This window comes from Fusarium coffeatum (assembly GCF_003316985.1).
Source record: "Fusarium coffeatum strain FIESC_28 chromosome Unknown BRIP53273_contig_81, whole genome shotgun sequence".
NCBI lineage: Eukaryota > Fungi > Ascomycota > Sordariomycetes > Hypocreales > Nectriaceae > Fusarium > Fusarium coffeatum.
Genome location: NW_022157877.1, coordinates 203,955 through 228,353, shown reverse-complemented (window position 1 = coordinate 228,353; position 24,399 = coordinate 203,955). Strand labels below are relative to the sequence as shown.

The 24,399-nt window shown below is 48.8% G+C and overlaps 6 protein-coding genes across 6 annotated transcripts; 3 read left to right on the top strand and 3 right to left on the bottom strand.

Annotated features, from left to right (window-relative positions):
- Window positions 1-368: 368 nt before the first annotated feature.
- FIESC28_03927 (uncharacterized protein) lies at window positions 369-2,458 on the top strand (the record flags this gene model as incomplete). The annotated part of the gene is made up of 7 exons (XM_031158076.1): window positions 369-428; window positions 482-498; window positions 556-628; window positions 679-819; window positions 872-1,708; window positions 1,767-1,965; window positions 2,022-2,458. The coding sequence occupies 7 exons, from the start codon at window positions 369-371 to the stop codon at window positions 2,456-2,458; spliced, it is 1,764 nt and encodes a 587-aa protein (XP_031017935.1).
- A 2,165-nt stretch (window positions 2,459-4,623) lies between these two features.
- On the bottom strand, window positions 4,624-8,505 carry FIESC28_03926 (uncharacterized protein; the record flags this gene model as incomplete). Its single annotated transcript, XM_031158075.1, has 3 exons — window positions 4,624-5,711; window positions 5,760-7,986; window positions 8,041-8,505. 3 exons carry the CDS (start codon window positions 8,503-8,505, stop codon window positions 4,624-4,626), a joined length of 3,780 nt encoding a protein of 1,259 aa, XP_031017934.1.
- A 1,314-nt stretch (window positions 8,506-9,819) lies between these two features.
- FIESC28_03925 (uncharacterized protein) lies at window positions 9,820-11,386 on the top strand (the record flags this gene model as incomplete). Its single annotated transcript, XM_031158074.1, has 4 exons — window positions 9,820-10,172; window positions 10,227-10,326; window positions 10,374-10,773; window positions 10,827-11,386. The coding sequence occupies 4 exons, from the start codon at window positions 9,820-9,822 to the stop codon at window positions 11,384-11,386; spliced, it is 1,413 nt and encodes a 470-aa protein (XP_031017933.1).
- Window positions 11,387-11,647: 261 nt separating this feature from the next.
- FIESC28_03924 (uncharacterized protein) lies at window positions 11,648-13,688 on the bottom strand (the record flags this gene model as incomplete). Its single annotated transcript, XM_031158073.1, has 4 exons — window positions 11,648-11,822; window positions 11,878-12,980; window positions 13,035-13,224; window positions 13,279-13,688. 4 exons carry the CDS (start codon window positions 13,686-13,688, stop codon window positions 11,648-11,650), a joined length of 1,878 nt encoding a protein of 625 aa, XP_031017932.1.
- An 831-nt stretch (window positions 13,689-14,519) lies between these two features.
- On the top strand, window positions 14,520-18,976 carry FIESC28_03923 (uncharacterized protein; the record flags this gene model as incomplete). Its single annotated transcript, XM_031158072.1, has 2 exons — window positions 14,520-18,640; window positions 18,694-18,976. 2 exons carry the CDS (start codon window positions 14,520-14,522, stop codon window positions 18,974-18,976), a joined length of 4,404 nt encoding a protein of 1,467 aa, XP_031017931.1.
- A 581-nt stretch (window positions 18,977-19,557) lies between these two features.
- FIESC28_03922 (uncharacterized protein) lies at window positions 19,558-21,136 on the bottom strand (the record flags this gene model as incomplete). Its single annotated transcript, XM_031158071.1, has 5 exons — window positions 19,558-19,583; window positions 19,634-19,803; window positions 20,133-20,571; window positions 20,640-20,988; window positions 21,038-21,136. The coding sequence occupies 5 exons, from the start codon at window positions 21,134-21,136 to the stop codon at window positions 19,558-19,560; spliced, it is 1,083 nt and encodes a 360-aa protein (XP_031017930.1).
- Between the last annotated feature and the right edge of the window lie 3,263 nt (window positions 21,137-24,399).

Below are 24,399 nucleotides of genomic sequence, written 5' to 3'. Positions count from 1 at the left end.
GCGACGGCCTCATATCCGAAATCTCGCCCCCCAGTTCTGCAAAGCCTGGCAACCCCTGGACTTGCTGCGCTTCAACTTTACATCAACGCGTCCGCTCCTCGAATCTCCAGTTCTGCAGCCGGCCCTTAGACCATTACTGTTTTGCATCGGCGCATCAAGATCAGTCCTTGGTGGCTTCAACACAGGGCCATATTTGTTCCCTCAGAGTTCACAGCGATCAACGGCGACTCGGCCCGGTTAAACGCCTCTTGTATCGGTTAACCGCTGCAACGACTCTTAACCGAACGCTCTCTTGCCATCATATCAACCATACCGCTTCATCACGAGATACCACGTATAATCGTTAAAAGACCGGAAATACTCTCATAATGTCTGCCGGCGACGGAACGTCAACCCCTGGGGTTGGTGGCAGCAATGCCAGCGAATTTGTAAGTTCATAGCCAGTAGCAGTTGATTACATCACACCTAACGCTTTTGATAGGTCCGCAAGCTCTACCGGTATAGTTGCTTCCTGGGCAATTTGTGAAAACAACAAGAATGCTAACAAAGGTCAAGAATGCTCGAGGACCCGGCGCATCAAGATGTTGCTAGATGGGGCAAAGATGGTGACACCTTCGTCGTTGTCGAGGTAGGGATTGAGCTGATGCTGTTGCGATCGACAAATGCTAACCATCCTAGAACGAAAAATTTACTCGTTCCATCCTTCCTAAGCACTTTAAGCACAGCAATATGGCCAGTTTCGTCCGACAACTGAATAAGTATGATTTTCACAAAGTGCGACAAACAAATGATAGCGGCTCTTCGGCCAACGGCGCCAACGTATGTTTTGTTTGACCCTTAGAACTTGGTCCTATACTAAACCCCAACATAGACTCTCGAATTCAAGCATCCCAATTTCAGAGTGGGCAGTAAAGATGATCTTGATAACATTCGTCGAAAGGCTCCCGCCCCTAGGAGAACACAGGCCACAGAGGATTTCACTACCAGCCATCACATCAGTGTCATGACCGAACAGCTCACTGCCACACAGCAGCAAGTGCAACAGCTCCAGGAATTGTTCACCGAAGTTTCCCAGACAAACCGACTTCTCGTCAACGAAGTCCTGACGCTGCAAAAGATGCTCAATGCGCAGAAGCAATCCCAGCACGAAATGCTCAACTACCTGGCACCTTCCAGCAACCGTCATCAGCAGAGTATGCACCTCAACGTCGGCACATCTCCTCTAGACGGTAGTGATGACTCGGCACCTGAATTGAGACGGGCTCGCGAGCTTCTGTCTAGCGTGACACCTGATCAGATTGCCGACCGGGAGTTGGAACGTCTTCAGGGTGTGTATGGGTCTCCAGCCGATTCTGCTGTCGTCATCCCACAAGCCTCGATGCCCATGATGCATGATCCGATGAACGACATCAATCGCTATCCCGTTTACCCAGTGGGCCAGACTGTTGGTATTGATCCTTTCCACTCGGACCACATCCACAAGATTCCTTATGCGATGCCAAACGATTCGAGCGCCAATGCCATGCAGGAAGTGCCTGCCCCTCAACCCATCAACATCCAGACCCACGCAAACTCCAATTCGTCGACTAACTCGGCTCTCACCTGGGCATCGCGGAAGCCCAGAATCTTCCTTGTGGAAGATGACCCGACCTGTGCTAAAATTGGTATCAAGTTCCTTAAGTCGATGGGATGTGAGGTTGAGCATGCTGTACGTAAAACCCGAAAATCAGAACTTTGGAGTACAGCCAGACTGACCATTGATTTAGCAAAACGGAGCGGATGCTTATAGCCGTATCACAAGTGTTGCCCGTGATCACTTTGACATGATCTTTATGGACATCATCATGCCTAAGCTGGACGGTGTCTCGACCACCATGTACATCCGACAAGACTGTCCTGCCATCCCCATCGTCGCTATGACATCTAATATCCGATCCGACGAGGTTCACTGTTATTTCGAACATGGTAAGTACTGTAGTGAGATTTGTGACTGAGAGCAAGAACTAATAGTCCATAACTAGGAATGAACGGTGTCCTGGCTAAGCCTTTCACCAAGAGCGGAATGCAGAAGATTGTCGAGAATCACTTGAGCTATCTTCTTAAGGGCTACGATCCTTCGACTCAGCAAGAGTCCGGCTCAGGATATGTAGTTGGCGGCGCAGGTTACATGAACCCTCCCAGCAACTTGAACACACCAGGTGGAACAGCTTTCAAGTTCGAGACAACACCTACACCTCCAGCAACTGGTGCGACTTGGTCCCCAGGTCAGATGCCCCAGCAATCTCCCCTGAATACGGGAATGGATCAAGGGTATGGCATGGTTAACGGCGCGAACCAATACGGCTTGACACCCACGAGTGCGAGCAGAGCCAGCTTCCCTGGAAACATTTCACAAAGTAATCAAGGACGCATGGATGGCCAAAGTCCTCCCGAAAAGAGACAGCGCACTTATGTCTGAATTTCGAAGTAAGGAATCGCGTCCTTAAGGGATTGTCTGACGTATGCGCATGAGCAGATCGTGGGAGTACGGCGTTTGGAGCGAAATAATGTGGGAGCTTCTTGACATTGGTGGCCTCGCTTGTTTAATTGGTTGGCAAAGAAATCTCATGTCATGTATTTCGCGTTTATGATTGGGGAGATGTGTCGGATTCGGATCTCTCAACGAGCAAAGGCATCTAGCAAGATACAGAAGGCTAGCCGGTTAGCGAAGATTGTTACTCAGTCAGTTGTGGACACAGACGGCACACATCTGGTTGTCAATCGGAGTGCATGGTGTGTCTGATGAACAAGTTTTGATACCTGCAATAATATTATTGTCTTTGGGCGAAACATGAAGAGCTCTCGAGCTATTAGACGTATCGTTGATGTGTTGTATCATATCCGATTTGCTAATAAACATCTCGACGTTGGCATCTGTAGGTAGGCAGATGGAGTATTGCTCGCCGTCCATGGTGAAGGTCGAATTGAACCGTCCAAGGCTATGCGCCAAGTCGATGATGTTGAGCTTCAATTATTGTTCTTAGTGTGATCTTCCATTGTCGTGTGGTGATGGAGGACCGACATAGTGTTGATGTATAGGCCACAAGGGTGTTGACAGATCTTTCAATAACCACCAAAGAAGGACCATGACACATTCAGAACTGGAAACCAGAATCGCTCTAAACAGGGGGATAGATGGTAGATATATACCTAGCATATTTCTAATAACGTTTGCAAGGTTGTGTAGGTGTGGCACAAGGAAGTGCAGATCGATTGAGTTCTGGACCGTCTCGAGTGGTGGGGTTTGGACACACAGATTTCGGCGAGAGGCTTCATCGAGAAGGGTCTTTTTGTTCAAAGCACCTACAGTGTAGTATCCGTCTGCTGTTGCACTGCAGAAAAGGGTGTCATATTGACCTGCGGTCGGCCTTTGGGCTTGGGCTGGACCGTTGTTTGTGGAGGCAGTGCGTGCGGTATGAAGCCGCGGTTTGTGTTATACAAAGTCATTCCAATGTTTATTTTTCTCTCTCTTTTTGCTTGTGCCTGTTGATTGATCCATAGTAAGCGAGCTGTAGAGAAGCCATGGATTGCTTTGAGCTTTTGAGCCAATGCTTTTCGTTGACAAAAGTCAATGAAATTCACCATCACGGCAGCACTGATAGAGTAAATGGATATAGCCATTCCGCACCTATTGCCATCCCCTGTCCCCTAGGCCCTGTCTGAGCTTGGATAGTATTAACTTGGAGAGTCTGGATTGAACTAGAAGGTCGAGACAAGACACTACCGAGGGTCAGGACCAGTCTCTTCCACTAATAACATGAGATATGACGTCGGTGTTAATGTCACTGTCGTCTGACAGCTTTAACGATGCCCAAACCCAAGCACACGCTTTACCCAGGTAAGCAGCCGTTATAACTTGTTGCGGTAGGTTGATGTAAGGGAGAGTTAGAACGTTCGCCGGTTGATTTATCCTAGAATTAAGGCTCTGGGTGCAAAGTAGCCAATGGTTCTGCCAATATGTACTGCAATACCTCTATTAGTACTCTGTACGTTATGGCGCAACGTAGTGCTTGATACTTGCCTGGGTAATAATCGATCGGGCGTGGTTCGTCGTAGAGTTTACATAGAAAGTGATGCGAGGAACAGTGCCATGGTCGGATATTCTACTGGCTAGGTAGGTACCTAGATGGTGCCTGAGGATGAAAGGTTCTTAACGAATAGAGGGAAGAGAAGGAAGATTTCTGTACTACGCCATGAGGAAGGCACATCGAGTGAGGTACGAGACAGTTGTTGCACTTGCTCCTGCCTTATATGAGGCAGTCGCAATCAGGATAGACTCGGCCCCCCCTCCAATCTCTATCAGACATTTGGTATACATTTTGTTTACCGGGCCCTCAAGTAATTGTTGGGCATTTCATGAACTCACTACAACACGTGGATATAACACATAAAGTATTCAAACTTAGTCTGACTAACCCTACTAAACGCCGTGCCAATGGTATAGATGCTTATATACAACTCAGTATCCCTTATTGTTATTCGTCCCCTCTTTTGGCAGTACAATCCATCCATTCATTACCTATCGAACAACCAAAAACCATGTATAATTTTTCAAACTAGCTTCATCTCCTAGGTCTTCCTATCTCATCTCCTTTGCTTCTTCTCAACCTGTTGTGTTGAGAAGGAGCAGAACTTATCCTTGATTGTCACAACCTCGTATGTACCCTCCTGGCTTGCCTTAACCACCTTGCTGTGTTCGTAAGAGACATCATGTCTTGTCTCGAGAACGGCACTGCGCTGGCCCTTCTTGGCGTTGGAACTGCGTGTGTATGTGAACTCAAAGGGTGGTGTGCCCCAGAACTCAAACAAGATGTCCACTTCATTGCCCTCGTGAATATCAACACGAGATTGCTTACCACGGCTAATCTGGACGCTAGGTAGCGGGTGGATCGTCTTGGGAATGTTGACAGCAGCACGACATTCGCTGGCCTTGTCAGAGATGCTAGTGATGGTGAAATCACCAGGCTTCTCTGCAATACGGCGGAAATTGGTCGTTTGCGACTTAGCATTCCATCGGCCATTGAAGTCGTAAGCAATATCGAATGGGGGCGTGCCTGATAGAGTGTAGGCAATGCGCTCGCCAACACAGTAGTCACGTCGAGACTCGAGAGGGTAGATGGATGGCGCCTCGTAGAGATGGATTTGGACCGACGGACCTCCGTGCTCATACTTGCGTTGGCAACCTCTAGCGTCTCTGACTGTGCGGATGCGAACCTGCTGTGCGCCAAGCCGGAGGTGCTGACGAGGAATCCTGATGCCGTACGAGTTGGAGTCGATAGAGGGAATTCTGTAGGTCTCAGCAGGAGATCCGGCTTGATGCTTGATCTCAACTTCAACATAGAAGGGAGCTTCTCCGGTGAGCTTAATAGGGATCCTATCTTCGTGCTCCTGCTCTTCCATGCAGTACTTGAATGATTGTCCTGGTTTTGTAAACCCGGCAGAAGGCTTGGCATTCACGCGCTGCGTGACAGTGAGAGGATGGAAGTTCTTGTCGCTGTTGTAGAGATTATCGGCAAGAGCAGAGAACTTGTAAGTATAGTCACCAGCCTTGGTGGTATCCATGGAAATGGCCGCCTTTGCAAGGGCGGCATCAAAGTCTTTGCGGGTGAAAGCCTTGGAGCCCTTGGCAGGCTTGTGTGTAACATCGTATTGCACATGATAAGGAGGTGATCCTGTGACGGGTTAGCAGTGGATATGGATACTAGGATTGGAATACTTACCCTTAAGGTTGACTTCAAATCCATCAATATCTCCTTCGCAAATATCTTGTTTGACAAACGTTTCGCCGTCAGAAGTGATACTAGGAGACTCAACAATGGAGATTTCAGGCCTGGGGAACCAGCCAACTTCGAACCGGGATGCTGCTGGTACGACAGATCCAGGACATTGGCTGTCTCGGACGTCGATTAGTTCGTAGGTTCCTTGGCTCTTGACCAGGAGGTTGTCGTTTGCGTTGTTTGCGCGCTTTGTCAACACTTCGCCATTGCCGTTGAGGTTCTTAAAGGTAATCTCAAAAGGAGGCTCTCCTTCTAGGCGGAGAGGTAGGCGCAAGTGTGTATCTTCAACAGCCATGATCTTCTGCTTGTGCTCAACGAGTCCAAAAGCGGCTCGTGGCTGCTGGCGTCGCACAGCAATCTTAACCTGATCCTGGAGGAAAGTCTTGCAACCTCGCTTGTCCTGAACGCTACTCAGAGCCAGGATGTATTCTCCTCCCTTGCGGAGCGTGTTGGTCTTGATCCTAAAGCTGTTCTCTTGAACACCAGTGACTCGCTCTGACTTGCGCTTACCGTCATGGACAATTTCCCATTCCAGGTTGAAGGGAGCCTCGCCATAAAGAAGGACATCAAGTTCAACTTCCGAGTCGAGACAGGCATTAACGACTCCGCTGCTGCTGGCAATCTTGGCTGAGGCAGCAGGCTTAACGACCTGCTCCAAAACCTTATCGTCACCAGTAAGAGGTTGGTTCTCATACACAGCGTCGTCAACAGACTTGAACACATACTTGTGACGACCTGCCATCTTGGGCACCAGTTCCAATTGAGATCGCAGACCAGGAACACGATGGGATTGTTTCTCAACATGCCCGTCACTAGTAATGATGTCGTAGCGAACCACGAAGGGAGGGTTACCGACAAGGTCCAAATCCACTCTGAGACCAATAGAGTTGCCCGCACATTTGTCGGGGATCTCCTCTGATCGAATGGAGAGCGAGGGCTCCAATGGGTTCAGAAGAAGGCACGAAGACGGCTCTTTGACCTCACCCTTGCAAGATCCACTGGAAATAGTCTTGAGAGTATAAAGACCAGGCTCAGAGACAAAAGGCTTATCAAGCGCATTCTTGGCACTGTAGCCTCCAATTGATACTTCGTCTCCATGCTCTCCACTGTTGGTGAGGGAGTTGATGGGAGAGAATTCCCAAGTGACCTCATGAGAGGTATCATCTTTGGAGCCGACCAGCGAAAAGTCAACAGGAAGTCGAACGGAACGGCCCTTGGCAACCTTGAATGGATTTCGCAGGTCACAGCCATTCATGCTCGCCTTAGGACGCTCTTTAACCTTGAAACCGTATTTCAAGCCTCTGGAGCGGGCTTTATCAGAAACCTCTTCCAATTCGGCGTATTTGATAACGTTGCCAAAAGCATCATAAACTTCGTCAATCGAGTACTCCCATTCGCCAGCGGAGGTCATGGACTCGTTAAGACCAACAGTAACCTTTTGAGGTCGCGCCCACGAGACATCGTCCTGATCATCTGAAACGAGACTGGAGGAAGCACCTAGGAGAGGAGAGGAGAATCCTTCAGGCTGAAGACTCTGAAAATGGAAACTGTGGTCTTTGCCATTGATCGTGCGACTGTACTGAATCTTCAGGGGCGGTGTACCGTATACATCCAAAGAAAGATCAGAGAGTTCTTGGATACATCGCTGCGAGTCCGAAGATGCGCGGATCCTAGCTTGGGGGCAGGGAACAACGTAGGTGTCTTTGGTAGCACGTTGAACCTCAAGTTTGTACTCATCCAAAACCTTTCCAAGTCTATAAACACCCGGCTTCTTGATCGGATAGTCCCACTGGAAGCCGAAAGTAGTCTGGTCGGAGTTGTGCTCACGAATTTGCTTAGCGACCCGATTGACCTCTCGGTTCGAGATCTTGATCGTTTCCTCCTTGTTCGTTTCAAAATCGAGTCTAATCAACTCAATTTCGGCAGGAATAGTGGCATTGAAATAGATGGGAAGATCCACGACATTCTTTGGCTTTGCGGTCAAACAGAAGGGGGTTCCCTTGGGGTTGAGAATAGCAGAGCCTTCGGGCAAGATATTGATGATCTGTCTTCCCATGATGAGAGAATGATTGTTGAGAATAGTCGACACCTTGACATTATGCTCGGAAATTGATATTTCGCGGTCGTATAGAACTTTGGCGAAGCCGAGAATCCATGATTGCCATGGGATCTTCGTTTCAATTAGCGCCTGGTGAACATGATTACGGGAATTTGACAAGCTTACGGGAATATTGAACATAAGCATGTAGTTGAGAACCAGATGCAAAGAGAACCACGTAGTGACAACAGGTTGAGACAGCTCAAGCCAAGGTATCCTCAATTCTGGCACGCCAAAGAGGAAGGCAAAGTCGATAAAGATCCATTTGAGAAAAAGGAACCAAGACGAGTCGCCATCTTCAACTACCTGAAGCCAGTCGTAAAGCTTCCATGCCCACAACAAGAAGTAGACACCGAAGGTGTAAAGACGTTGCTGAGGAGCATCGAGGACGGTCAAAGGAATGACAGGCTGGCTAACAGCGGCCTGAGGTCGAGTACTCTCGGGCGCGAGGGGCAGAGAAGGAGACTTTGATGTTGAGCCCTTTCCATATGATGGCGAGCCGGCCGAGCTGGGAGTTTGTTGATTATTATGTCGTCGATTAGCTGGGGTAGCTGGAAACCCAGACCGCAGGCGGGGAGTCGATGTGCTCATGGCATTCGCATTACGAGGATATAGACGCGCCTAAGAAGAAATCATAAAAGAGAAAACCAAGTCGCAGCCTGTGGTTAGTCGGGCGACAGGTTGTTGCGCGGGTTGGATGAGGTTGAAGGGTTGAAGTGTGTTATGTTTTGATGCCAAAGTAAATTGTTAGTACTTTTCACGGATGATGGAAATTCCTTAAGGCAACTGCGTCACGTCCAGATCCAGTTGGACGCGCCTGTTTTCGCCTGCGGGTTGGAGCTACAGTGGGTACAGAGCAATTGAAGCCTATGACCTTAGTGGCTAAGCTTCTTTCAGTGCCTTGCGACCACCACCATTACTGTGTGATAGTGGTAGCTAGAAGTATCTAAAGACTCAACAAACGTACAATGGAAGACACAAAGACAGTAAAGTGGCTGTTATTATTCTGTAGAGCGTCGTACAGCCCAAGTAACATCTATTTTACTAAAGTGGAGAAAAGAGAAAGAAAGAAAAGCCAGTTTAAACAAAGCCAAAGAGAGCTTCTTTAACAAACGAAGGCCAGAAGGTAGCTCTGCTCTGGAAGATTTTTATTGGCTGATAGATGCGATCTCCCACTAATAACTCCAGCAAACTACATGCCATTGGTTGCTTTAGAAGCAGGTAGGCTGCTGGCATTTCAAGCTCTATTCCAACACCTTTCTATCATTTGATCTCATTCTTTCAAGCTCCTCCTGCACGTAGCCGGTACCAGTTTTCTTCATAACGGGTATTCATTCATTGACAGTCACATTTGATATGAATCTCTATCCGTTATAGGTAGCTTCTGCCCGTGCGTTTTTAAACTCAATTCAAGTACTCAGAGTCTAATGTACTATTCATCGTCAAACTCGCAGATATTCTTATTATTGGAGCACCGCGAATCATCTATTAAGTAAATGATTAAAAGTGCCTAAGCTATCATGATACCTTGAGCTATTTGTTGGCTTTTACAGATTTTGGGAAAGACCCATCCATTAGGCTCCTTCACTTTGTACATTGACAGTGGCACGGGCTGTGACACAGAAAGTGAGTGATTCAATATTCAAGCCTACCTACCTACCTACTACTGCTACTACTACTTCTCGTGTAGCTGCTTGACTGTTAAGAATAACATTACCTACCTCTATCTCACATCCTACTGTGACAAACTGTTTGTCTTTTCTGATAACATCTTTTTGTTCCAGTGACGAACGCTCTTCACTTTTCTAGCCATCACCCCATCATCTTCATCCCTACCTTCACCTGCTCTGCATATTGAGGCACCGCCTCATAGATTGCAGCAGCTGAATACAAGCTGATGACAAAATGCAGATTGTCGAAACCGCACTCAGTGCGCCTTCGCTGCGTAGATCCAATCGTCTGGCTTCCAAACCTCCCCAGCAAACCACGGGCACAGTCGCTATGAGCGGACCAAGGCGAAATCCCAAGCGGAAGGCCAGCGAGGTAGCGAACGATGTGAACCATCGCATCAACTCTGAAGAGCTCCTGAACGAGGCCTTAGCTCCGCTATCTCAAGAAGACATCGAAGAATGGGAAGGTTGGATAGAGCTTGAGTCGGAACCAGCTTTCTTCAACACCATACTTGGAGACCTGGGAGTTCAAAATGTGAAGGCACAGGAGATTTTCACCATTGACCATGATTCACTCTCGCTCCTACCGTAAGTTCTGCTACAAGGGGGCTTTGTGTCGTGAAGCACGCTCACATTCATTAGACAGCCTGTATATGGCTTGATATTCCTTTTTCAGTATTTTCCTGGAATGGAGGAACCAACCGAAGAACACGATGCAAGCGACGTATGGTTTGCAAACCAAGTACGTTATCACTACATGAGAATACACAGAATACTAATACCATACAGACTACCAATAACGCATGCGCCACCGTTGCGTTGCTCAACATAGTCATGAATGCCGAAGGAATCGACCTCGGTGATAAGTTGCGAGCCTTCAAAGAGTCGACGAAAAACCTCAACACAGCCCTCCGGGGCCATCAGATCAGCAAAAACAATTTTATCCGCACTATACATAACTCTTTCACGCGTCGTATGGATCATCTCAATGCTGACCTATTTCTCGAAAACGAATCATCTGAGGCGAAGTCTACATCTAAAAGACGCTCGGCACCAAAGGGGAGAAGAAAGGCGCCTTCACGAAAGACGATGACAGACTTGGACTATGGATATCATTTCACAGCCTATGTTCCTGTAGGGGGCTATGTGTGGGAGCTAGATGGGCTTCAGAACAAGCCTTGTAGGCTAGGTAAACCTACTTAACGGCCTTTATCATTGTTCTTGACTAACCGTCTCTTCAAGATCCAGTACAAGATCCCCATGACTGGACAACGGTCGCGAAACCCCAGATAGAGGGCCGAATGCTGCAATACGAAGAAAATCAGCTCTCTTTCAACCTCCTAGCAGTCTGTCAAAGTCCTCTAGCAACATACTCGCAAAACATTGCTCGTACCACGGCATCTCTACAATACCTACGTACCAACACCAAACTCCCCGATTTCGAAATGCTTGTCCGTGGCGAGAAACTTCCTCTCGACGTCGACGACGAGTCCCAGCTTTCCGAATTCAACTTAACCAAATCGGACATTGCAAGTGCACAAATCCCCAATTCCCTACAAGATAAGCTCAAGCGACCTACCTTCGACGCCCAGTTCGCATACGAGCTATATCAAGAACTTATTATCGAAATCAAAGCCGCCATGGGTGAGTATCGCGCAGAAATGATAGCCATCTCGGACGACGGGCAGCGAGTTAAGGGGCGCAAGAAGGACTATGGACCTGCGCTGCATAAGTGGATGACAAAACTCGCCGAGAAGGGTGTTTTGGAAGACGTGATCGAAGCAACAACGTCAAAGCAATAAACAGTCCAAAGTCATTTTGGTATTATGACAACTATGGAATAGAGCGCAGTACATCTTTTGAGAGGTAAAAATAAAACATCGTGGGGATTGAATAGATTCTATCGTGGTCATACCCTGCACCCCTTCTCATTCTCATTACCGATCCTCTTCTTACCGTGAGCTGTAATCTTCTCTGGTCCAACTACTGAAATGCAACTGATAGCCATATAAACACCTAGCTGAGTTTTAAAGACGAATAAAATAGCCACACGTGTGCCACTTCTAGTCGTCCGGGTATTGCTCCGTAATATTGGACACAAATGTGCACGTCTCAGCATCGAATCGCTTGAAGAACTTTCCAGCTTGGCGGAACAGTGAATCTGGAATCTCGCTCGGATCGTCAATCAGCACGATATTGTCTTCGGCGACAACATGTCTTTCAGGTCCTGTTGTGCGCCTACGAACTCCATGTCAGCTGGCAGAAATCTATCGAATGCCATGGGACAACTTACAAGCACGTATAGAAGGTCTTATTGCGTGGGCGCAATCGGTTAGGTAGTTCTGTATCGCTGTTATCGTCCAGCGTCTCGTCAATAGCCACAGTATGTGGCATGGGTAAACGCCGCGTACCCTGGTCGGTCCAACCGTTGACAGCACCGATCCAGCCGTATCGCCGGTGTTTAAAGACCTGCCCGATCTTGTAGAGCACATGCTGTGTTCGTGCGCTGTTCCTACGGAAAACTGGGGGTGGAACGTCATCAAACTCACCCACGAGGTATACAACCTCGCGAGGGTCATCCCATCGACGGTTCCGCATAAGTCTCTCACGAAGGGGGCCGAATCCATCGTACAAAGGAAAAATGTACTTCTCAACGAGCCATGCATCTACGTGCCAGTTCTTGGCGAATCGGTGCAGGAACGGTTCCAAAGCCTCGTCCCATTCGAAAGAGTCGACAGGTGTTAGGAGTAGGGAAGCCCAAAGTGCCGAATATAGAGCGGCATCAATGTTGGAAGAATCATTACCAGTGATCAGCCGTGTGAGATCAGGGTCAGCTTGCTCGCGTGCTTCAATCACTCTGGAAGCGGTGGCTCTGATGTTGCGTGCTGTGCGTATAGCAATGGCAGCAGGGTCTACAGGAGATAGGAACATGTCGGTGCTTGTCTGCCAACCGTAATGAGCCAGCATGGTCTGTAAATCGGCCAAGGGAATCTCCTCGCTAGAGCCATAGGGATCCAGATACATTTTTTCATGAGGCGCATCGTCATCGGTGACAGGCTTGCTATCCAAAGTCATTCCATTCTCGGCAAAGACTATGGCATGAACGTGAGTAGGAAAAGCACAACAGTGCGCTTGTAGACCCAACCGTTCTGCAATACAGCAGAAGATGGCACTCGAGATAATAGGGATGGAGTCGTGGTCTTCATGACGAAGGGCCTGGCCAATCAGACAATTCCGCAAGTTTCGGTAGTTTCGCTCAGGGTGCTGTAAGCCTGTGAGGTTGTTTAGCTGAAGCCATCGGTTCAGCTCCAACGCTTTCTGGCGCGTTGACATCTCATCAATACTTGGCTGAATGTCACGAAAGTCTGCTGCGAGTCTATCCAGAATATGACCAATCTTGGTGATGTCGTTAGCCGAGGGGTACCTTGAACAAGGGTATGAAGCACTTACATCCTCTAAATCCCCAGATTGATCATGCAATACGAATAGATCGAATGCACCCAGCGCTCGCTCGAGACTGAGATTCGTTGGTCGTCCATTGGCCTGTCTGCTCGTATGTTGAATGGCTTGTTGGATATTATGCCACTCCTCTATGGCGAGAGATCTGTGGATGCTGTCCAGCAAGGAACTACTGTGATATCTAGAGGTTTATAAAATGAGCATTGGGTGTCGATGAGTTCATGACAATGCTCACCGTCTAGCCAAGACATCTCCAGCGCTTTCATCGGCATTGCATTGCTCTAAGAGATAGTCTTTGGCGTCATAGCCGAGTTTGCAAACTTTTTCATATCGTTTTAGGCGACCAGTCTTAGTCTCTAGGACTTCACCGAGAAGACGTTCAACCCGGGCATTGCGGGACTTCCTTGTGAGGAATATTTCTTTCCAGGGTGTGTTGGAGGCTCTGCCCTTTAGTCGACGGTGGAAATTGTGCTCAGGATGCCAGAAAGTGAAGCTAGTTTGGCAATGATATCTCCAGAGTAGTGGTTCATTGGCCAAGTGCCTTAAGCGATGAGAGAGAAACTGAAAGCTAGCAAGGTTGTCTTCGGGAGGGATGTAATAGAGCAAATGTTGAATTATCTCGTCTGGTATCTGTGAAAAGAACATGGCGGGTCCTCGGCGAGACGAGGCGATGCAGTCGATTGACCTGATTGCCGGGGTTTGAAAAGAAGCGGGTTGCGTTGTGGTGTGGTTTTATGAAGTTGAGATGGGTATGTCTGGGCTGGTTTTGCTGTGGTGCGAGTAAGTACAGTAGTGAACGAACAATATTTGGTGCCGCACAAGCTCTGTACTGTAGATGGTCTAGTCTTCTGATCGGGGTTTCGCCGCAATCCCCGGATTTAAGTTGTTTTAACAGTTAGGTTATCATCCGCCGATCAACACCTGAAATACGTATCATTCATTCTTTCTCCTCTCTTAGCTCATGTATGTAAGCCTATGTTTGCCTCTCACTGCGACACGATGTTATCATCATTAACGTTAGGTCTGGGGTAGAACGAGTAGCTTACCGGGGTTATGAGCTTAACAGATACTATGGAGCTGTCAAAGTCATCATTAATTCTCATTGGCTACATGTATGTAAGTAAGAACATCGGCAATTGGTCGTCATTTGTTTTGACTCTAGGCCCAAAGCGGTACCTAAGTAAACAAAAAACGCGCGTGGGTTAGGCGGGCAAGAGTGGATGGGTCTTCCTTGTCCAACTTACAGCGGTAAAGATAGCGCGCTCGTTGCATTTCAACGCTACGCTACGCAACTTTCCATATGACTTTCTTTATCACGATACCCAACTCATCACTAACAACAAACACGCCCACGCCCACGTTTACGACTACCAAGAACTCATAGTTCTAAGCTAAATTCTTTTTATTGTGCTTTGAAACACAGCATGCATTGCGTCGCATATACACGATATACCTAAACTTTACAATACCGCCAGCATGCCCGACTTTGGCGGCGGCGCGCTTGACACCCCGCGAACAAACGTTGGGGATGCGACATACCTAGGACAACCTGACTTTGGCGACATCACACAAGAAGCATCATTTCAGTCACCGCCAAAAGATGGCAACTTTCTACAACAACTTCGCAATGGCCGCTCCAATGGCATCAACCTTCGCACCCCGCGCCAAAGAGGACCCTTGGCCGACCGACGAAATCTTCCTCCTAGTGTAGGAGGCGCCGAATTCACTCCCTTACTCAAATCTGCGACCAGAAACAGTGTGCGACGGTTCGGAAAAGAGAACGGCACTGCGGTACCGAATACGCCCGCGTTAGACAAGATCGATGAGGGTGACTTCACGCCCGTCCCCCGCGGCGACACGTCCATATACCAGGGGTCGCGTAATCAGTCTTATATGGAGAACACTATACCCGAGGTTGATACAAGCAGTGCTGCCTCGACCCCGTTGGCTGTTCCCAGGAGGAGGGGCGGCGATAAGGGACCCCTCCAAGATGGTAATCAGCTTTCGCTAAGGGAGCAGGAGAACGTGATCGATAGGATTGAGAAGGAAAACTTCGGTCTGAAGCTCAAGATTCATTTCCTTGAAGAGGCGCTCCGAAAAGCAGGGCCAGGTTTTAGCGAAGCCGCCTTGAAAGAGAATACCGAACTCAAAGTCGACAAAGTCACAATGCAAAGAGAGCTTCATAAATACAAGAAGCACTTGACAACGGCCGAGAAGGACTTGGAGAGCTATCGACAGCAGATGCTCGAGGTGCAGGAAAAGGCCAAGCGAAAGTACGCCAACCAGGGCAACCAAGCCGAAATGGACAAGCTACAGCGCCTATTAGAGGATCGCGAGGCAGACATCGAAGACCTTCAGCAACAACTAAGTCAACAGAAGGGAAGCAACGACCAGGTCGAGAAACTGCAAGACGATATCGGCGACCTCGAAGCAGATATCCAGGAGAAGGATCGACAACTTACCGAGCGCGAAGACGAAATAGAAGATTTGAAAGACCAGATGGAGGCTCTCAAAGAACAGACAACAGAAGCGGAAGAAAAGACAAAGGACGCCCAGCGCAAAATGCTGGCGCTGGAGGAGAAGGCTCAGCATAACGACGAGCTTGACGATGCCAAGGACAAAATCCAGGATCTCGAACAAAATATTCGCCGCCTAGAAGAGCAGGTGAGGGAGGCGAAGGTCAAGATGGAGGAAGCTATGGCTGAAAAAGATCGAGCCGAAAACGACCTCGAAGAGCTTCAAGAAGACATGGCCAACAAGTCGCATGTTACAAAAGGGCTTTCTCGTCAAATTGAGGAGAAGGTCGCGCGTTTGCAGGAGGAGCTTGACCAAGCTGGCGAAGACTATGCGACTCTGGAGAAAGAGCACCACGAGGTGACTCAGGAGAACAACTCCCTGCAGTCCACTGTCAAGGAGCTCAGGAGGAGTCAAGAGAAGTTTGATCGTGAGGGAAATTCTTTGTCGACAAGAGTTCAACAGCTCGAAGCTGAACTCAACGCCCGAAACGATGAGAAGAACGTACTTCAATCTCGATATGACAATATTGCTTCCGAATCCCAATCCCTACAACGAGAGGTCGAGAAGTTAGAGAAGGAATGCCAAGAACTTGAGGAAGGCCTCGCAGAGGAAAGGGAACATGCGCTCGAGATTGAAAAGGATATCCGTGGCCAATACAAGGCCGAGATTGATCGCCTGAACGACGAGATCTCAGATCTTCAGGCCGAAATCCGGGAGAAGGATAACCTATATGATAACGACAGCGAAAAGTGGGAAACGGAGAAGCAGAATCTCGAAGCAGAGCGCAACCGTGCTGAAGAGAAGGCAGCGGGTCTGCAAAGAACCATCGACCGTCTCAAGGAAGCTGAAGGAACTCTCTCAGACAAGGAGTCAAGACTACAAGTAGCCATCCAGAGCGAAGCGGAACGACACAGGAGTGAGGAGGGACTTCTCGCACGACAAATCGAAGATCTCCAAGATGCACTCGAGACTCGGCAGACTCTCCTTACGAATTTACGCAACGAGCTTTCCACAGTTCGCGATGAGTTACGACAGACGCAGATTGAGTATCAGGCTCAAACTCGAAAGGTAGCTGCCTTGGAAGATGAAGTCGACGTTCTGCAGACAACATTGGATGAAGAGCAAAACGCTGGACGCTATGAAGCGGAGGCTGCTAAGCGAGAATGCGAAGATCTGAGAGAACAGCTCAAGTCTTTGAGACAACGCACCAATTCATCCCAAGCTTCCTCCACCCAAGTGTTGAATAAGGAGATTGATGAATTGAGGGAACAGTTGAGAGAGGCGCGCAAAAGAGCGGATCTGCTCGAGGGTGCCAGTCTCGAGGTGGACGACTTGAAAGAGCAGCTCAGGACACTGCGTCAACGAGCCGGTTCATCGGAAGCTGCCAGTCAGGAGATTGATGACCTCAAGGAACAGCTGAGAACGATGCGCCAGAAGGCAGGATCGTCTGGGGCCGCTTCTTACGAACTCGAGGATCTGAAGGAAGAGCTCAAGACTTGGCGACAACGAGCCGAATCAGCTCAAGCCTCCATCTCTACCTCGGAACAAGAGGCCAAACAGTCCACAGAATCTATGACACGGATGAAGTGGCAACTAGCAGATGCAAACTCTCAACTGGACAAGGTCTCCAAGGAGAAACAATCTCTTCAGGATCAAATGGCCAAGATAAATGCTGAGCTTCATTCTGTGAGCACCTCTCTGGCTGAAGTCAAAGCGGAGCGAGACGAGCTTGATGGTGAGCTCCGCCGAACAAAGCTCTACGATAACGAGACTCTCCGTGTTGACCAGGAGAGACTCGACCTCCGTACGGCCAAGCTCAAGCTCGACAATGAGGTGCGCCGCCTGAAGGATGAGAACAAGGCTCTCATTGAGCAACGAGATGTGATTGAGAAGAATCTGGAGGAAGAAATTGAGAAGGCTGCTGAGGAGGAAGAGCGCCTAGGTCAAGAAATCCTCCAATTGCAGACTAAGCTGCGAACATCATCATCGACAGATAATCACGATCTCGCTGCCGCTCGTCGCACTATTCGCGAACTTGAACGCCGCGTTGAGGATTACGAAGCTCAGCTCAACAACACCCGTCAGCTACCAAACAACTTCGAGGGTAACAGCGAGTTGTCTTTGATTCGTAAGGATCTCTCCACAGCACGTCAAAAGGAGCTGGAATTCCTTCAAAAGGAGTCCGCACATCGCGACGTGGTCAAGGGTCTCAAGCGACAGATTACCGACCTTGAGCGCCAGGTTCACGAAACCGAGGTTTCTCGTTTGATTGCGTCTCCCAAATCTTCCACAAGTGAGTCAGGTCGCAAGAGCGAAGTTACTGAACTCCGGAGCCAACTTTCCGCAGCGCAAAAGTCAATTCACGACCTTAAATCCAAGAACCGGGAAGCCGAGCGCAAAGCGATGCAGGTCTCGCAAGACTTCCAACGTCAGCTCGACGACCTTGAGGACCAGAAGATAGTACTTGAAGAGGTCCTTGAGGAAGCCAGACAGCAGGCCGAGGAGACGGCAGCCCAGCATGAACGCGCACTTCGCCGTATGAAGCACCAGCTTGACAAGTCAGAACGTGAGCGCAATGCTCTGGCAACAGCACAACCTGACAGTAGCAAGCATGACCGGCAGCTCAGGAAGAACCAGGCCGAGATGGAGAACCTTGAGCATGATGTTCTTCAGCAACAAGAACTCATCGAAGGTCTTGCCGCTTCCGAAGCTTCTCTCCGTCGTAAGCTTGAGAGGGCTCGCAGCGAAAGGGCAGCGTTCCGCATGAGCGCTGAGAAGTTGCAAAAGGATCTTGAGCGTGTTAAGGCCGCAGCAGTCGCCGCTAGAACTGGTGCTCCAGGCCGACGAAGCGCAGTTGATCGCAAAGCTCTTGATGTCACTATCGAAGGAGCTGATCAAGCTCTTGAGACTGTTATTCGTGCAGCAGAGAGCGCCGACGAGCGTCACAAAAAGGAGTTGCGGGGCATGTTGATGCAGATGGAGTGGATGCAGGCCCGGTTCCAGCGCGAGGCTTCTCTTCGAGCTGATGCCGCGTATGCAAAGAAATTTCTCCAGCTGCAGCTCGATGTCGCCAATGCATGGTACGTTTTCTCACTATATGTTCTACCAGAATCAGATACTAACAGTCTCATAGCAATAAGGCTCAACTCCGCGAGCTCGAGGATATCCGCACAAACCTCCTTGGCAACAAGAAGGCTCTCACCCTGCCCAGCCACGCGACAGCTGCCAACTCATCTACCACAAAACCCACTCTCAAGACTTTCCTTGTCATGGCGCGCTTCATTGCCCGTGCTCGCTTGTCGGCTAACAACTGGGCTAAACAAGAGGTTGTTCGTCGCAAGCTTGTGAATGCAACCGAAGAGCAGCGCAAGGTGAAGCGATCGAGACAACTTAAGGTGGTCAGGGCTGAAGCCTAAATGGAATTGTCTTTACACGGAGTCTGGATGCGCATAAAAACCTGGCAGGACCATTGGAAGAATGAACATAGCATTTGCATAAAAGCGTCGGGGTTACAGAAATTGTCTGGCTGGTCTATTATCACTAGTCAATTTGGTCATTAACGCGTTGTTACGGATACCTGGGTCATACATATTTTCACATAGGGCGGTGTTTCTTTGGCGTTGTCGAATAGGTTATAAGGGCGAGCAAAGCCGCGCATCTCATAGCATGACGCAGATGATGGTCCTTATGAGCATCAACTTATGAACATTTTGGATTTGAGCTTCAAATTTTCCTCCTCCCACGCTACATGAGAAGTAAAAAGAACAGACATTTGAGTTCTTCAAGACAGTCATCAAGACATAACTAACCGAACACCCGGTCCTTACAAACAACCCCCCATCATGATAACATACAGTCATAATGTGTGATACGCTTGTTTCCATCAGATTACCTCCACCCATTCCGCCTTGCTTTCCATTCTCCTGCTCTTTCTAGTTTGACTGATCCCTTGGGTAGGTCCAGCGGATTCAAACTCTCGAGGCTGTGGTATATATGTTTACATGACGAATAGCAGGTTTGTGTCTAATCGATTAGTTAACAACTGACCAAAGTCTTGGGGTCATAGTTCTTACCGAGAGGGTGACTACATGACAGCTGAGGCTTCTGACTGTAGCGGGTTGCAAGTTCGTCACGGATGCTGTTCAACAGCTGGACATAGCTTTGCTGAGGGCTCTTCTTAAGCGCGTTGACAAAGGCCCAAGACATAGCACCAGTGGCCTTCGAGGCAATGGTAGCATCGGCACTATGAAACGTGTTAGCAAACTGATCTGACCATCCTGAAATACTAAAGGAAACGGGCAAAAACTCTATCGACCCAACGCAGCTCGTCGCCCCAAATGCGCAAATACAATCTCCTTAGGAGACTGTATCTGGCATCTGGAGCAAGCTCGAAAGAAAGAATAGTCATTCAAGTTAGATACATCAAATTGTTAAGCCAAAACGCCTTGCGCCAAGCTAGTATGCCCAATTGAGAAACCAGTCCCAACAACAAAATTCAAAACCAAAGAGTGAAATGGTCAGACTGGTATCGTCTGGTAGGAAGGATAATATTGCGGAATCAGGGGTACCCACGAAGTCTGATCGTCCTTGCTGCCGGACCACATGATAACGTCGGCAGGAGAAGTCTTTGTCCTCATGGTGATCTCACGAGCCTCGTCGCCGTTGGTAGCTTTCTTGATGAAGCCGAAGATGTTGCTGGCAACACCACCTAGATCACCTTGGGTGTATGATGAGATGACGCCAAGCAAGCCCTGTCCAGCTTCCTTGGCCAGGTTGGGCTCCTTGAGGATACCTTGTGTCGAATAGATGTAGGGCAGATCGAGGGCGGTACCGGAGTGACACGAGTCGAAGATTGCAGTCAGGCGAACGCCAGCTTGTAGAGGGCGAACCATGATGCGGTGCATCTCATCATCGACGATGTGGCCGTTTTGTCGGAAGTCGACAGGGTAAATGACCTCGTCGTAGCCGTCGTCTTCGTCGCCATCGAGGTCCTTTGTCTGTCCACCGTGACCTATGACCGTTAGTAAAGCATCGGGCGCATGGGGAGAAGCTTCAAGCCCGCCGAAGCGTAGTCCGTACCTGAGTAGTGGAAGAATAAGGAATCGTTAGGTCGCGCATCCTTTACTAGCCAGTGCATCGCTCGGAGGATATTTTGTTTGGTAGGCTGGCTCATAGCGTTCTGTTGGTCGTCGGTAAGGATCACCATATCCTCGCGCTTGTAGCCAAAGTTTTCGGAGAGGTAAGCGGTCATGTTGCGAACATCGTTGATACAGCCGCGCAGCTGTCCGCGCTGGTTGAAATAGTTGATACCGATGAGAAGAGCTTTTCTCCTGCCGGTGCAGTTTGAGTATCTGAAGTTGTAGCTATTGGGAGCGCCATGGCCGAATTGCTGAGGAGCTGTAGGAGGGGGAGGAGGGCCACCTGAAGACTGTTTAGCTGATATCATACGGTGCAAATCGGTCGAGGAGTCAACGTACCGGGTCGCGAATTGAAGTTGGGCTGGGGAGGTCCTTGGTAGTGACCATACTGCGGTTGAGGAGGAGGCTGTCCTTGGTAGAATTGCTGCGGAGGAGCATGTCGTTGGTAGCCGTATGGAGGTTGAGGAGAAGGCTGGCCTTGCGGGTAGCCACCGCCGTAAGAAGGTTGCGGTCTGTAGAAGCAAAAGATAGAGGTTAGCTAGAAGCTCCATCATTACGCATGATGATGGCGGGTAGTGGCACAAGTGATCGTCGGTTCGCATGGGGAGGGGGAAGGAAAATGCGGGGGAAAGTTGGGTTATGGGACTTTGGATTTGGAGGAGGAAATGGCATCAAATCAGATTATGACAATACTGAAGGAGGGGAGTCGCACGGGTAATAATTGCCTTGAGGTTGTTGGTGGTATTGGGGTTGCGGCGGACCGTAACTGCCAGAGTTGTAGCCTGGATAACCCGACATGACGGGGGTCGAAGAGGTCGATAAAAACAGAAGTCGAGGTGTTAATTAGGTACAGTCGTTTCTAAGATTGAGCTTGAGGTTGCTGAGAGCGGTGATGTGATGTTTGTTCGGAGGAGGACGAGTCGAGGCGGGTAGGTAGGTAAGAAAAGATGATGATCGGGCCTGGGAAACTCGGCCTGGGCGCCAAGAACGATCAGACAAGATAGCGCATTCAAAATTGAGATGTCCTTGGTCGTACTGGGGCGATGACAGTGTACTAAGAAGAGTTGCTCATGCGTGGGGATCTCGTGAGCAGGGAAGTACCCAGGTCAGTGTATTGGTATTGGTAATGGTAGAGTGCAGCCCGATATGTTCTTTGCCGGGTGATGCTGTGTTGATGCTTATGCTAATGCTAATGCTGATGCTGATGCTGATGCTGATAGTCTCTCTTGCTCACGCGGGGCAGGAAAATATGGATGTTGATAGGTTGTAGGAGGGTGTTTGTTTGATCTAAGTTCAAGGGTTCGACTTGAGATTGATTGGGTACAAAGTTTCCCAAGCAGCTGAAAGCGGAGTGCACGGGCGTCCTTTGAAGCTGAAGGCGGGGGAAGGAAGAGACGGGATAGGACGAGAGAGTTAAGAGGGAAGGAGCTGAAGAGTGAAGATTGAAGAGACGATGATCTTCTTTTTTCTTCTCTGGCTTGTGTCCGGAACGCGACGGGATGATATAAAATGCTCAAAGCGAAGCGCCGAGAGGTTGAAAAGTTGAGAACAACAACAAAGCAATGACAGTGAGAGAGGCAGGGACAAGGGGGGAGGGGAGGGGTGTAGACCGCAAGTACAGAGGTACAGTAACAGCAGCCCAATATTCAAGGCAGGGCAGGGTAGTTGAGTTGAGTTGATCAGGTAAGGTAAGGTTGTCTTTATTGATTTTATTATTCCCTGGTCAGAGTCTCTGATGTTCTAGACAAATGCCCGGCGATGGTTTCTCTCCTTTTAGGCGAATGGAAATAGGAATGAATATTGATCAAAGAACTGATTGATGCTGAGAAATTGAAATGCCCTTGTTTTACTTTCTGGGGGTGGGGGGGAGAGAGGAAGGACCCTGTAAGCAGTAACGAAAGCCAAGTTTTGGGCTGAGGGTCAAGTCAAGAGTGAATATGAATGAAGCTGAAAACTCAATGTTGATGGAAGCATGGAAGCTATAATTGAGGGGATATAGACTGTCTTAAATCATATATTCCCAAAAACGTATCTAAACTCTACTGCTGTATCTATTGAAACTCCATTCTCCAATGTGATGTGATGCAACTATCAACAGCTCGGCTCGGTAGGTGCTGTCCAGTCCTGTACTGCAATGGAGGCTCAGCGCTAGAACAGGGCCCAAAAGGGAAACATGACCGACAACGAAGGAAATCGCTGGTCCAGCTCAACGACCACTACGGACATGTTCGACTGCGCTACAGCAAGAGATGCGTCCGTCTTGGCAATATTTGTCGCACACCGTCTCTAATTGAGGAACTCTAGATATCCATATCCATATACGCACAGCCTTTTTTCAATGATGCCATAACAGAATTGTCAAGGCTATGCATTCATTGTACAGTAGAATAGAATATCTAGGGTTGATCTAAACGACCCGACTAAATGGGACCCCGGCTGAGCAATGCCGAATATCTGGACCTTTCTCTACTCCCCAAGTCTAGTGATACATCATCGGCCAAGTCCCAAGTCTCTTAGTTACGCGTCTTGAATATCCTTGGCCCATGTAATACCAGTTCGTCACTCGTTGGCTCAGGCATGTAGGGCAGTTCCTTATCCAACCATAACCAACCAGATACATCGATTAGAGATTAAGATTGCGGCTCTTGATTTGTTTTGCCATATGGCTTCCACGTCTCCTTGTTTGGCATTAAACTGTTGGTGGCACTATATTTTCCTTTATAATTAACGGTCGAGACCACAATCGTCAAAACGCCATGTCGTGGAATACCCTTCGATAGAGACCATATGCGACATATATCCGTTATCGTGGCTACATCTAATGAGACCATTTCATAAGTCACCCTGGAAATAATAACGGATGGGGGATATGTGATACCGGACAAGATGCCGCATTCATTTTTACTTTGGCATGACATGATACTGATACAAGGTCGACTACCTAGTACCTATACTCCGTACACCCTGTTCGTCGACATTCAATTCTTAGACGTAAACGCGCCGAGACCAAATCGCAGTGCAATCTTGAATCTCATCCAATTAATCGTCCGAGACGAGGAACCCTTCAAACGTCATTTACTCACTACCGGCCCCTGTCAGGCTGAGCCGGCGCCGAACCCGGTGCAACGGCGATCCCCGATGCAGGCCCGGAGTGGAGTCAGGTGGAGGTTCCTTTACCGATAGATATCCATACAGATACCGATAGAGATAACATGCACGAATACAGTACGGACAATTCACAGACAGTAACATGAATAATCTATCTACATGTGCTTCACTTACAGTCATTACCAGGTAACATCTAATCATAACTCGCTCAAGCCATCTCCGAAGCCATCATATCTGCAGCCAAAACCTAACAAAAAGAAATTCAAGACACAGATGGAACTTGGAAGCATCCACAGGGGTTTCTTCGTCAAGCAAGGGACACAACACTTACCGCAACTTGAACCTCGATATCACGATCTCGTACCTCGAAAAAAGAAAAAAGAAAAGAAAACTGCACAATAAAAAAGATGGCTGAAATTACCCGATAGCCCGCCCCGCCCACGGCACGAAGATCATCTCTTCTGGGTTTAGCAGACGGGCATGCCGACAGCTGAGCCAGGGCGAAGTTACCCAATCAAGACTCTTTCCTGCTCAGCCGCCTGGAGCTGAGCGGGGAGGTTTTAAGGCTTGTCTACTTGTGTCATCTTCAGGGT